The following is a 14,593-nucleotide window of genomic DNA, read 5'->3' as shown; positions in this document are numbered from 1 at the left end:
CGGATTATATAAACACATCTTAACTAAATCAGATGCTTGCTCGGCTGGCTGTCCTTCAGGGAAATAGTCACATGCCTGTTCGTTATCCCTGAACCATAAATCCCTCTATCTATATGGAAATGTTCGCTCAGTACCCCCTCGCTCCCTCACATAATCTCCCCTTCCTTGTGTTCTCTTTCAATAACAAGCATGCTAGATTTTGTTTCTATTAAAAATTTACCCTCCAGTATTAGATCTGGGACATAATCAGAATAAAAGTTGGAAAGGTGTCAAAAAAAAAGATGATAAACGTAATTTAATTGTTTTGTTAATCGCTAGCCTCGGAGGGAACTTGGTGTGCCACTGAACTATTAAGATCGTTGTATAAATGAGTTTAATTCTGTTGTTTTAACTGAGACAAGAGCACATTATAGGATAAGAGTATTACTAAGTGATCCAGTTGTACACCAGAAACTTATCTAACAGGTTTCAATGTCATTTTGATTGAATTTAGAATCTTTGTCAGTATGGTAACTATTTAATGACTTTTCGGATTTTGTTGGTGACATTAAACGTCTCATTACTGTTGATGGTAAAGTTATTGGTAGTTTCAACAGTAGAGTAAACCATTCTTCCCCTCCTGGCTTAACTACATCACCTGTTTACTTCACATCTCAACTGTTGTGATGTGCCTTGTTTCACTAGAGCTGCCTATTACCGTTATCTTTGCCTAAATAACATGAAAACTAATACGAATATAAACTATGCACTGTAGTCAACGTTATTGTAATTGTCTATTTCTCTCTCATTTTACATTTATAATTAAACACACACACACACACACACACACACACACACACACACACACACACACACACACACACACACACACACACACACACACACACACACACACACACACACACAGATATATATATATATATAAAGGTTATTCCGAGTAAACTCTCTCACCGTAGCAGTAGATGTAGCTAACAGTATAAGGCATTAACATAAACTTGCTATATTTTAACTAAGCTTGTTTATTACCGCTCGTGCATTGTGCTTTATGTATTGCATCTCCTTATCTCTCAGGCTTAACAGTGACCACCTTATATAACTGCTTGTGGTTAGTGCTTCTCTCTCTCTCTCTCTCTCTCTCTCTCTCTCTCTCTCTCTCTGTCTTTACTTATAATCTGTTATTGATTGGTGTCATGTCTTTTAAATGGATAACTTATATTAAACGTAGGAGTATTATTACCCCATCAGTATTACTAGTGCTGTTATGCCTCTAGTCTTTAGTTATAACCTTACAGTTATAATTATTTTTGTACATATGACATTCATAATAGTTTCTTTCAATACAAAATATTCTCCCGTTCTACCTTAATATCCAGTAGTACTAATCTGCTAGTTCCCAATACTAACATACTTGCCTTCACTACTACCCTACTAGTAACCATTACTAACCAATTTTCCTAGTACTACCCTGATAATTAATAGTACTGCCCTGCTAACTAACAGTACTACCCTGATAATTAATAGTACTGCCCTGCTAACTAACAGTACTGCCCTGCTAACTAACAGTACTGCCCTGCTAACTAACAGTACTGCCCTGCTAACTAACAGTACTGCCCTGCTAACTAACAGTACTGCCCTGCTAACTAACAGTACTGCCCTGCTAACTAACAGTACTGCCCTGCTAACTAACAGTACTGCCCTGCTAACTAATAACCCCTGTACTGTCCCAATAACCCCTGTACTGTCCTAATAACCCCAGTACTGTCCCAATAACCCCAGTACTGTCCCAATAACCCCAGTACTGTCCCAATAACCCCAGTACTGTCCCAATAACCCCTGTACTATCCTAATAACCTCTGTACTGTCCTAATAACCCCAGTACGGTCCTAATAATCCCTATACTGTCCTTATAACCCCTATACTGCCATAATAATCCCTGTACTGTCCCAATAACCCCAGTACTGTCCCAATAACCCCAGTACTGTCCTAATAACCCCAGTACTGCCATAATAATCCCTGTACTGTCCTAATAACCCCAGTACTGCCATAATAATCCCAGTTACTGTCCTAATAATCCCAGGTACTACCACCTTAATATATTTCTTCTCGTCACTTACTATTTTCCCTGCTATCTGTTATAACACATTACTAGCTCCAACACTACCCCAAAAACCTAGCACAAACCTGCTAGTTCCTAGTCCTCTGCTTCTAGCTCAAACATTTACTTACTTGCTACCCAGTACAATCCCCATAGATCTTCGATACAATGACTACCCGACTAGATCAGTGCCACCCAGACACCTCAGAACTACCCTGCTAGCTCAGTGCCACTCAGACACCTCAGAACCACCCTACTAGCTGAGTGCTACCCCATACACCTCAGCACTACCCTACTAGCCCTCAATACTACCCCACTAGCTCAGAGCACTGCCCTGCTAGTCCTCAAGACCTTACATGTTATTAGAATCATCCTACTAGCCTCACTAATGCCCTTGGTACCTTCATCGTCGTTCAACTCTCCATTAACACTGTCTAGTTCTTGCTGTTACTGCCTCACTCCCCTTCAATGCTTCCTTATTTTAATTCTAGTCCGACTTCATCATCTACTGCTTCTATAGCCCAAGTAATGCCTCTCCAGCCTCTAGTGTTAAGCTGCTTTCAAGATAAATTAATGCCTCTAGCTGCCTCATGTAGGTACAGTCCCCTTCACTTATGCGTTTACAGGGGCATGTCGGGTTTTGTGCAGTGTGGCAGTGCTATGTTTGTTTACATTCGATAAAAGGAAACTCGTAATAGTAAACATTATATGGAATCGAAGTAAAACAATATTAAAACAAATATCTCAATGATAATGATTTGTGGAATGTTTATATGACGAGCCCCTGTAAACGCACTAGTGAAGAGGACTGTACCACCCTTCTAGTCAATATTACCTACTGTTCCTCTACCCTGAAATATTCTCATACTAGTTCCAGTATTGCCTTTCCAATGGCCAAGTACTATCTTATTAATCGCGAGCTTTACCAAAATATTATTCAGCTTTATCCTTCTACTATCCTTCTGTATCATTCTATCCCCCTCTACCAGCCCAGTGTTGCCTTGTTAGTCTTTGGTATTATTTAAATAGGCGCATTTAATATCTCCAATAACCATTTGTACGGCCTCATACTAGCCCCAGTCCTTTTTTTATTAGTTTCCAGTCCTATCCATCTGTTCGCTAGTACTGCCCCCTTACTAGCCCAAGAATTTCCTACCCTGCTGCTCGCTGAGAATCATCTTGGGCCATCCTCTTGATCTCGCAGCCGCCCTCACCACTGTTATTATACAGAGCATCCACATTAACGTAAACTTAAATCCGTCTTCAGATTGAATTTTTCTTTCTCAGGTTTTCTTAGGTACGATTCCAACACTTACTTCAATGGTAACTGCACATTCCTACCTGGTTTTCTCTCGTCCAGATGAAGGCATTCGTGCCGTCATTCATTCCGATCTTTCTTGCTCCCATTAGCTAAACCTCCAATCCCTTCAACCACGCCGTTTTTTACACTCAATAGGTTTCTTAACCTCAAAAAATTGAAGGTATACCCCGGCTCACGGACAGATACACACTGACTCACTGCAGAGGCCTCTTCCTTTAATAATAGTCTCACCGATGTAGTCATTACCCAATACGAATCCCTGACCATCCTGGTGAAAAACTAATTTATGTTTGTCCTTCACATCTCAGCCAAGTTTTTACACTTTGGCTGTGCCATCAGTAATTGGTTCTTCAGATCTTCTCCTCCTTACACTCCTCTATTTAGTCTTTGACCTGCACTATGTGGCACAACAGTAGAGCTGCCTGAGATCATTAAAGAGACTGCCACTCTCAATTCACCTGAACTATAACATTCACCTTATAGCCAATCTTGCTGATAAAACTTCAGAAATCATTCACCTTAGTATAGAACTCTTTCTCGGTCACGTTCTTTTGCAAAATGACCGAGACCAAAAATCCTCCTAAAACACACATCACTCATCAGAACCCCCGTAAACAATTTTAACAGTCCAACTATTGGTAACTTGTTATGATTATTCCCCAAGTAATTTTACTGCACCTTCTATAACCCAAATATATCTTCCCTCATCTGTCCTGGTAACACAACTTCAGTCATAGTATAAAATAAAGCTAATTTTCTAGGTTGCATGTTTGTCCAAAAGTCAGTGACCCATAATCATGATAAGTGCGCCACCCTCCTTCCTATAATACCTGTTCCAGATTTACCTCGGCCTATGCAACCACTTCAACTTTATAGCTGCCCATTAAACTTACCCACTCCACTATTTCTTTAATATTGTTACGTGATATTTCTAAAGCTTTCAATAATGTTTGGCATCACTCTTTTCTTGCCAAACAGTCTGGGTCATCTGGATTTTTATAATGACTTGCTATCCTTCTTTCTGTCCAATCCAGTTCTGGCTCTACCCTATTGACTTTCCATAATAATGAGCTTCTTATCATTCCTTTGAGCAGGACTGATGTATTAAATAACGTTCTCCAGTGTATCGCCTAAAAGCTATAAGCTCTTTACACCAAAACATATATTCTTCATGACAAACACAAACAAACCAACGTGTAATTCATTCAACATCGTCCCCATGATACCAACTACAAAATGTAATGTCCTTAGTCTTAATTTAACTCATAACGTCTCTTAGAATCACCACATTTCCAACATTGTTAAAGATACCACTAAAACACTAGGTTAACTCCTCTGGGCTTGCTAATGGTTTATATCTGTATAACTTTACGCTTTCCAACAGCCATGTCAGCTCTCACTTGAAATACTGCTGTCACTTAGCCCTGTTAAATAATGTACATAATAAAGGTATTAGCGCCTTACCCTTCGCCCCCCTTCCATATAACGTGGCTCAATTCTTCATTTCAGTGGTCAGCGTACCGTTGAAATCTTCGCCATGGCTTCTCATACCTTTCAATCCTAGACGCAACACAGGTTAAATCCTATCCTGATACTCTCACTATGCGCAAGTTTTCTTTAGTCAAACCTCATTATTTATCCCCATCATTCCTTTCACGTCACGACCATGGACCCTAGAACCTACATTCACTAAAGACACGCCTATAGGTCAAGTTGTTAGTAGCACTTCTGTGTCAATAAAAACCTTCCCTCGTGCATCACAGTGTTAAAACTAATATCACTACTCCCTTACTATACCTCACAACTATCTTCCTTACTCCCAAACTACTTTACTAGCTCTAGTTATATTGTCTAGCTACCAGTACGACCCTACGCGCCCCTGGTGTAATTCTAGCGACCCTAGCATTAACGTAGGAGTTTCACGTATTTAACCATACACTAGAAGTTTAATAATGATTTTCTTTGCCACTGTTCTCATTGTCCAAGTACCTCCCTGTTAGCCTTATATTACACCTCATACATGCTACCCTCATATTATCCCCTCATACCTGCTAGCCTCATATTACCCCCTCATACCTGCTAGCCTCATATTACCCCCTCATATCTACTAGCCTCATATTACCCCCTCATACCTGCTAGCCTCATATTACCCACTCATACCTGCTAGCCTCATATTACCCACTCATACCTGCTAGCCTTATATTATCCCCTCATACCTGCTAGCCTCATATTACCCCCTCATATCTACTAGCCTCATATTATTCCCTCACACTTACTAGCCTCATATTACCCACTCATACCTGCTAGCCTTATATTACCCCTCACACCTGCTACTAGCCTGTACTAACCCTGGCTTCTCCCACAGTCCTTGTCCGGCGGGGTTCATCTGCCTACAGGGGTTCGGGGACAATCCCAACTATGGTTTTACCAATTTTGACAGCTTCGGTTGGGCTTTCCTATCAGCGTTCCGACTTATGACACAGGACTATTGGGAAAATTTATATCAATTGGTAAGTTACTTAATATACATTGTAGTTAAGGTTATTTAATGTGTGTGTGTGTGTGTAGTGATAATGGATAAAGCGAGACTGATAAGAGGGAACTTAAGTTGATTAATAAGGTGGGTCGGGTACTGTATGCAGATGATACTGTTGTGGTGCATAATTACATAGTTCATAGTGGACGTGAAAATAAGTAAAGGGCTTTTGTTAAGTAAAGAAGGGATGCTGGGCTTTATAAATGATAGTTTGAATAAAGTAAATGTATCAGCGAATAATGCAGTTGGTGAAAATTAAATCTTTGGGGAACTAAGGGAAAGAAGGTAAGGTAGTTGAGGCAGTAACGTAAAAGATGAATAATTATGGATCTGTAAGGTGGAGTTTGGGTACAAGGGAAAGACATGGATAAGAAGCAGTGTGTGGGGGTAAATATGAAGGAAAGAATAAGAAACACTGTATAATAAGGAGATGTGGAAATAAAAGACGTTATGGAGAAACAGGAGATAAGGGATTACTAAGAGATTATAGTCATACTTAGAAATTAGGAAGTAAAACATAAATATAAAAATGTTTAATTCAGGGAGAGTGAAAGACGCCATTGAAGGAATAGACAAGCTGTGTAATTCTTAGTTTCTGCCTATATACTGTGTGTGTGTGTGTGTGTGTGTGTGTGTGTGTGTGTGTGTGTGTGTGTGTGTGTGTGTGGTTTTCTCTATTTCATGTATTTAAAAGCTTGTGATACATATTAGTACTTTATGTTAATTTTTTGGGGTTGGCTCTCCCATGTTACTGTCTGACGGTATTGCATTTGATTCACCCTCGTTCCCCTCTGTTTCCATAGGAGTAACATGGGACTGCTGGTTCTGGGTAACACATAATTTACTTCATTTTACTGGTGCTATGTTTGGTCAGATTTGGTACCTCATATCCTACCCAATTTTCACTATCCTTTTGAAGGTGCTACGTTCGGCTGGTCCTTGGCACATTATATTCTTCGTGGTGATTATCTTCTTGGGGTCATATTACCTGGTGAACCTCATCCTAGCCATCGTCGCCATGTCTTACGACCAGCTGCAGAAAAAGGCAGAAGAGGAGGAAGAAGCAGCCTTAGCAGAAGAAGAAGCACTCAGGGTAAGTGCACCACCTTAAAGGCTGTTTACCACTTTTCTCTTCATTGTTTTAAGGGATATTACGAGTTACTTGCCTAATGACACTGTCTTTTTTTTTTAGAATATAGATTTTTTTTTTTTTTATGTTATTTTGGTTCTTAAGATCTGACTGGCAAGTTAATACAGACTGCAGTATTTTATTGCATACATAACAAAATATAATTGTAGCGTAATTTAGGTTAAAAGAGGAGGAAAGTGTGTGATTGTGACGGACTGGTCTGCTGTGCTACCAACAGGCTCAGGAGGTAGAGGCAGATGAAGCGACTGAGGCGGCGCTGGCTCTGGCTAGAGGAGACCTTGACGGGGGTTCCATAATAAAGTCCCCGTCAGACTTCTCATGTCACTCTTATGAGCTGTATGTAGACCAGGATAAAGTCAACGACGACAACAGCAAGGAGAAGATGTCCATTAAGAGTGAAGGAGGAGAATCCATCCATGATATCAAGGCACGTCCGAACGGAAAGCTGGCCACGGCGAGGAAGGTCAGTGACACCACTTTCTTCGTTGCTTTAGGACGTTGGTAGGCTCTACCAGCCAAGTCCCCGGTGAAGTCATCGCAAAACAATGAATTGGCTGTAACAACTTTATAAATTCGTAATTTGGCCCCTGAACAAAATTTGAGAAAATATGCTGTTCTTTATATTATTTGCCTATAATGTGAGTTTTCTCTCTCAATCTAGTTCATGTTTTGTGTTTATCATTTATTGGCCAACCAGATGTGGTACAATACTGCAGCCCTTCACTAACCATAAAACAAAAGTTATTACACTTTATGCAGTTACAATCTCCACTTATTTTGTTGTTATCATTGTATGTATATACTTACATATATCTGGATACTACAGTGCTGCTGCTTGGCTGTTGGTTGTGTGCGGGGCCTCACTCTCCTGGGGGAGCGGCTAGGTCTCCCTACCTCTCACAAAGCTGGCCCCGACGCACACTTTGCACTGTGCCTCTTTGTCCCCTTGCCGTAGTTCTCCATATTAGCGATTTAGCCAACCACTCCATTTTAGAATAGATGGACATTTCTATAGAAAATTATGATCTGAAAGCATGAAACAGACGTCTGGTCTAGCATTATAAAACTGCGGTTTAGTCAGAGTCATTAGTCACATATTAGCCAATTTTACTGAAACTAGAGAGTCAGCCAAGTATGTCTTAGTTATTATTTCATATGTTTAGATGCATGGGGACTCTTAACTAGCCGTTATCCATAAATACGTGCGTCATCATGTAAAATAGCTAAGATTATAATAGAGGTCAGCATGAAGTGTACTGACAAGCCCTCGGCCATTGTGTAGCATGCCACAAGTCCTACAACTCCATCTACCTTTAATTGAGGTCTAATTTTCTCACGTTCGTTCTATGGTGGTCAGCAATACATGATACTGTTGTTATTAGGCACAGATTAGAGTTCATTTTGCCCTGTGGTCACCTGCAGGTCACTAGTGTTAATGAGCTGTAGTCGACCGTCACCTTAGATCTCAAACAGGTGATAGAGTCAAAAATGTTGAGCTACCTGTTTCTGATAATTATGTTGAATTACTTGTTGATGATAGAGTCAAGATGACTTACCTGTTACTGATAAAATCCGATTGTGTTATCAGAAAGTGCCAGACTGGAACACACACACACACACACACACACACACACACACACGTCTGAAGGTTATTATATTATTGACGTTGTCTACTTTCAGTTATTTATTGCCTCTAGCGTAAAACTTAACCACATATCAATATTTTATCTATGTTTATGTCACGTGTTAGTGTTAAATTAGGTCTCGTGTTAGTGTTAAGTTAGGTTACGTATTAGTGTTAAGTTAGGTTACGTGATAGTGATAAGTTAGGTCTGAGTTTCCCAATTAATTTTAGACCTTACCCTAAAACAAGCCTGATAACAGTACTCACTCGTCCCACATAGACTCTGCATGATAGCAAATTAAACTCACGATCTAAATTTCTACCACATTTGTATTGCTAATTGTGTATTATACAGTAATTACAAATAGGAATAAGTGACCAAAAGCACACACTCGAAAAATGCCAAATTACACCCATGGGGATAATTGGGAAACCGTGAGTTAGTGGATACACCCTCAACCTTGCCCTTTAGTGTACCGATGGTTTAGGTTTCAATGTCCTCAACCTTGCCCTTTAGTGTACCGATGGTTTAGGTTTCAATGTCCTCAACCTTGCCCTTTAGTGTACCGATGGTTTAGGTTTCAATGTCCTCAACCTTGCCCTTTAGTGTACCGATGGTTTAGGTTTCAATGTCCTCAACCTTGCCCTTTAGTGTACCAATGGTTTAGGTTTCAATGTCCTCAACCTTGCCCTTTAGTGTACCGATGGTTTAGGTTTCAATGTCCTCAACCTTGCCCTTTAGTGTACCGATGGTTTAGGTTTCAATGTCCTCAACCTTGCCCTTCAGTGTACCGATGGTTTAGGTTTCAATGTCCTGTATCTGCATTCAGCTAACAGGTCACCAGGTCTTGGGGATACAGTTGCATCTTCACTGCTGGGGTCAAGTCAAGCTCATCCATTGTCCCAGGGTAGAAACAAAGGACTGCATGTGTCCATCAGTGTCTTACTACTGTCGATGTCTAAGGCTAGATGAGTCGCATGTCAGTGCTGTAGTTAGATTGAGTCACATTATAGCTTCAGGTAGTCTGAGTCACATGTTGGGGTTAAGTTTAATCACATTTTAATTCCGGATGAGGTGAGCCAAGTATAAAGAGAAGAGACTGACTCACCTGTTAATGCAAGAGGCTGGGTTAAGTCACAAGTTAGATCATGCGTTTAGTCATTTGCGGTTGAGTCACATGATATTACTGTTGTTAACTTGAGTCACATGTCCGTCGGTGTTACATGTCAGTGCTGGGATTGAGTCACATTATAGCTTCAGGTAGTCTGAGTCACATGTTGGGGTTAAGTTTAATCACATTTTAATTCCGGATGAGGTGAGCCAAGTATAAAGAGAAGAGACTGACTCACCTGTTAATGCAAGAGGCTGGGTTAAGTCACAAGTTAGATCATGCGTTTAGTCATTTGCGGTTGAGTCACATGATATTACTGTTGTTAACTTGAGTCACATGTCCGTCGGTGTTACATGTCAGTGCTGGGATGAGTCACCTGTTAGTGCTGGGATGAGTCACATGTTAGTGCTGGAATGAGTCACATGTTAGTGCTGGGATGAGTCACCTGTTAGTGCTGGGGATGAGTCATGAGTGCTGCTGACCTGTTAGTGCTGGGGATGAGTCACCTGTTAGTGCTGGGATGAGTCACCTGTTAGTGCTGGATGAGTCACATGCTAGTGCTGGGGATGAGTCACATGCTAGTGCTGGGGATGAGTCACATGTTAGTGCTGGGATGAGTCACATGCTAGTGCTGGGATGAGTCACATGCTAGTGCTGGGATGAGTCACATGTTAGTGCTGGGATGAGTCACATGCTAGTGCTGGGATGAGTCACATGTTAGTGCTGGGGATGAGTCACCTGTTAGTGCTGGGATGAGTCACATGTTAGTGCTGGGATGAGTCACATGCTAGTGCTGGGGATGAGTCACCTGTTGGTGCTGGGATGAGTCACATGTTAGTGCTGGGATGAGTCACATGTTAGTGCTGGGGATGAGTCACATGCTAGTGCTGGGATGAGTCACCTGTTAGTGCTGGGATGAGTCACATGTTAGTGCTGGGGATGAGTCACATGTTAGTGCTGGGGATGAGTCACATGCTAGTGCTGGGATGAGTCACCTGTTAGTGCTGGGATGAGTCACATGTTAGTGCTGGGATGAGTCACATGTTAGTGCTGGGGATGAGTCATGGATGTGGTGCTGGGATGAGTCACATGTTAGTGCTACTGCAGTGCTGGGATGAGTCACCTGTTAGTGCTGGGATGAGTCACTGTTAGTGCTGGGATGAGTCACATGTTAGTGCTGGGATGAGTCACCTGTTAGTGCTGGGGATGAGTCACCTGTTAGTGCTGGGATGAGTCACATGCTAGTGCTGGGGATGAGTCACATGTTAGTGCTGGGATGAGTCACATGTTAGTGCTGGGGATGAGTCACCTGTCAGTGCTGAGCTAGGGGGCCAACATGTGCAGGAGCTTCAATAATATGCATGAGGTTAGAAAAATATATTAATTCGTGTATCCGTTTTTTATATTAGCCAAGTGTTGGTGTCGGGTGCTTCAAGTATAGAAGCAATATGCTTAACTGCTAGCGCTATTAATGTTGTTACTATAGACGCATTCAAGTGTTGGTAGGTTGTACTACTCAATAGCGTTAGAATCTTAGCTTTGTTTGAGGACAGATCTACGCCAAAAAAAACTATTTATCAGTTACTGCTGAATGTAGAAGTAAAGGTTTAATTTATTTGTTTTAACCTAAAGATTTTTATTGAGTCAAACCTTTGAAAGACCTATGTTATTAGTTACGGCTCATCTTCTTGCATACAGTGGCACGGATCAAGATGTTTAACATCAGTTTACACATAATCCATCATAAACCAATGACTATTAATGTCATGTTTGACCGCCAGACAAAGTGTAACACAACAGTGAACACCTCTCACACCCCAGCCTATATGTGTTTATGTATGACATGCTGTCAGTGTCTAGCTTAGCTATTGTGCAAGCCTTAATTACATGTAACAAGATATACTGTACATCATAATGAACCAAATTATTGACTAGTGTATAACATGTAATTGTTGTGAGGGATCATCTCACTGGTGTTTGAGAATTATCTCTTCTCCTGAGTTTAAACATAATTGTAATAAACTAATTTTAAGATTAGAATAGACTGTACTGATCATTTTCTACGTTCTTCTCACGTAACACATTGTTGTTCAGAAGTAATACTGAGTGCTTGTAGATACCAGACCTCACTACTGGTACTCATTTAAAACATATCCTGTGCAAAGACACATTTCTAAAAATTTTAGAGTACAATTTACATCTGTAACTGTAGTGGTATTCAGCATAAATGAATTTTGGTAGCTGTTATGTGTACTAGTTATGCAAAGTTTTCACAGTGTGATAATTGATCATGGACGATTGTAATGGAGAATTTGTCACAGTTTTCACATTGGAATTTTGAAGCATTTCTAGAGGTCTCGTCCTTGGTGCTTGTGTTGCGGTCATCTGCTGCTCAGTCACAGTCCTATATATCCCATGTGTGTTGACTGACCGTCCTTATTTTCTGGTGACTTAAAATGTTTTCAAGTTTAGAAATGAAACTAACAAAGGTAAATAATATGGCGAAAACGATGGTGATGTTGAGGACGTGTGCCTCCTGCTCTGTCTGGTGCACCACATACTGCCCGTCGGCGAGGTGTGTCAAATCTTTGGGGCTATCATGTAATAAGAGACTTGTTCAGAATATGGAACATCGGTTCATAAACTTATTCGTATTTGTGTTTTTCGTATCATTAAAATCTGGCCATCATTTAATAGATGCCCAGCTGTCAGGGGCAAGAGTCAGCCAATGTTTACCGCCTCAACATCACTGTACAGTACCTTCGGCCATTAGCTACCGGGTCTTAGTGTTTAAACTTAGTCTAACAATATGTCTTGTAGAAAGCGCGCACCTGCAACCTCTCGTGAAGGGCCTTACTATGGAGCGAATATGAGATGTGGTGTGAATGAGCAGTAATATATCAAGGTGTCACATTTGTCATGATGGTGAACCTCCTCCTGCTCCTCCTGCGTCAAGTTTTACGTCTTTCGTTTACACTAAAATGAAGCATATCACTTCATCTTGTCATTGCTTTTGTGTTTTTATAGTGACAAGCGTTACGGTACAAAAGAATCATACCACTACATGTACCAAAAATCCCATTATAATTTGCATGTCAGTAATTTATTAGAAATGTCCGAGTCATTAAGATAGTGGTGGGGTGTAGCCTACTCTAAACCGGTGAGGTGTAGCCTACTCTAAACCGGTGGGGTGTAGCCTACTCTAAACCGGTGGGGTGTAGCCTACTCTAAACCGGTGGGGAATAGCCTACTCTAAACCGGTGGGGTGTAGCCTACTCTAAACCGGTGGGGTGTAGCCTACTCTAAACCGGTGAGGTATAGCCTACTCTAAACCGGTGGTGTGTAGCCTACTCTAAACCGGTGGGGTATAGCCTACTCTAAACCGGTGGGGTAGCCTACTCTAAACCGGTGGGGTATAGCCTACTCTAAACCGGTGGTGGTATAGCCTACTCTAAACCGGTGGGGTATAGCCTACTCTAAACCGGTGGGGTGTAACCTACTCTAAACCGGTGGGGTGTAGCCTACTCTAAACCGGTGGGGTGTAGCCTACTCTAAACCGGTGGTGTGTAGCCTACTTTAAACCGGCTGTATCTCGGGCCTACCATGATAAAGGGTTCACCATGTTGTAACCACTCCCATGCAGTCACTGATGGTATGTATCGTCACCTCTATTATTACCCAGGGACTGTAAGATGCTTCAAGATTCTCATTGTGGGTTAACTTGTGCCTCCGAAACAACTAGTATTACTTCCATCAATCCAGTTCACTTCAGTATCACTCCCCCTGTCACTCCATCACCATTCCACCATCAGGTCATCACCATTCCACCATCAGGTCATCACCATTCCATTCCATTCCATACTACATTACCAGCTTTTCACATCGTCGGTCAGTAGTGATTATAATCTAGTACTCATATACTCTGTACTTCAATCATAAAATGTATGTGTAGTTATTGATTGAACTTATTTATGGCCTTTCCCAGCCGTTATTATGCCACAAGCTCTACACTGTATATTCTAGAGGCCGTGGGCTTGATTGGTTTAGCCCGGGGCGAGTACAGTACACTCTTAGTAAGAAGGTAGAGGAGGAATTATACTTGGCTCTCAACTGGCTCTCTCTCTCTCTCAAAGGCTTCATCTTTACCAGGACTTGTGAAATATGACCTTATCAGTTAATGCTCCATACATTCCTATATCGAAACTGTGACGAAGATGACTCATTAATGTGTGAACGTGAAGATAGGCGTCACCATCACCACCACTACTACTACTACTACTACTACTACTACTACTACTACTACTACTACTACTACTACTACTACTACTACTACTACTACTACCACTCGTCCGGGACCTTCAAACTTCGATACGAAAAACCAGCCTTGCCTTTGGTCCATAAATATTGTGCTATAGTCATTTGGTTTTCTCTCAAACTTTGACACAAATTACAAAAAGACGAACACCGTAAACTTTTCTGTATATACCAAGTGTATGGTTAAGAACATAGAGTACTGTATATTGGAATATTGCCTTCCATCTGTGACTGGAGACGTGACTAACAAGATGCCAATGCGGTAAAGACAGATCATATACCCAGTGCAATGTACAAACTATGTTCAGTTAGGTGATGTCCATACTGATATAATGGAGTGGGTGGCTGTTTGGCTGGTTGGCTAGTAGGCTGGCCGGTTTGCTGATAAGCTGGCTAGTAGACTGGCCGGTTTGCTGATAATCTGGCTAGTAGACTGGCCGG

At 41.2% G+C, this 14,593-nt stretch overlaps 1 protein-coding gene across 14 annotated transcripts in view; it reads left to right on the top strand.

Moving 5' to 3' along the window:
* The window catches only part of LOC121854140 (sodium channel protein para-like), a 168,912-nt gene that overhangs the window by 76,150 nt on the left and 78,169 nt on the right, over window positions 1-14,593 (top strand). For 13 of the 14 annotated variants that reach the window (XM_042348544.1, XM_042348543.1, XM_042348542.1 and 10 more), the window contains exons 10-12: window positions 5,782-5,926; window positions 6,872-7,045; window positions 7,320-7,565. In XM_042348544.1, the coding sequence (XP_042204478.1) occupies window positions 5,782-5,926; window positions 6,872-7,045; window positions 7,320-7,565 (565 nt within the window). The remainder of the gene's footprint in view (window positions 1-5,781; window positions 5,927-6,871; window positions 7,046-7,319; window positions 7,566-14,593) is intronic. The other variant, XM_042348545.1, reaches the window with a different exon arrangement.

This window comes from Homarus americanus, unplaced genomic scaffold (genome assembly GCF_018991925.1).
Source record: "Homarus americanus isolate GMGI-L3 unplaced genomic scaffold, GMGI_Hamer_2.0 scaffold24277, whole genome shotgun sequence".
In the NCBI taxonomy this organism is placed as follows: Eukaryota; Metazoa; Arthropoda; class Malacostraca; order Decapoda; family Nephropidae; genus Homarus; species Homarus americanus.
Note: the sequence above shows the minus strand (reverse complement) of the source record. Positions and strands in the feature narration are given on the sequence as shown.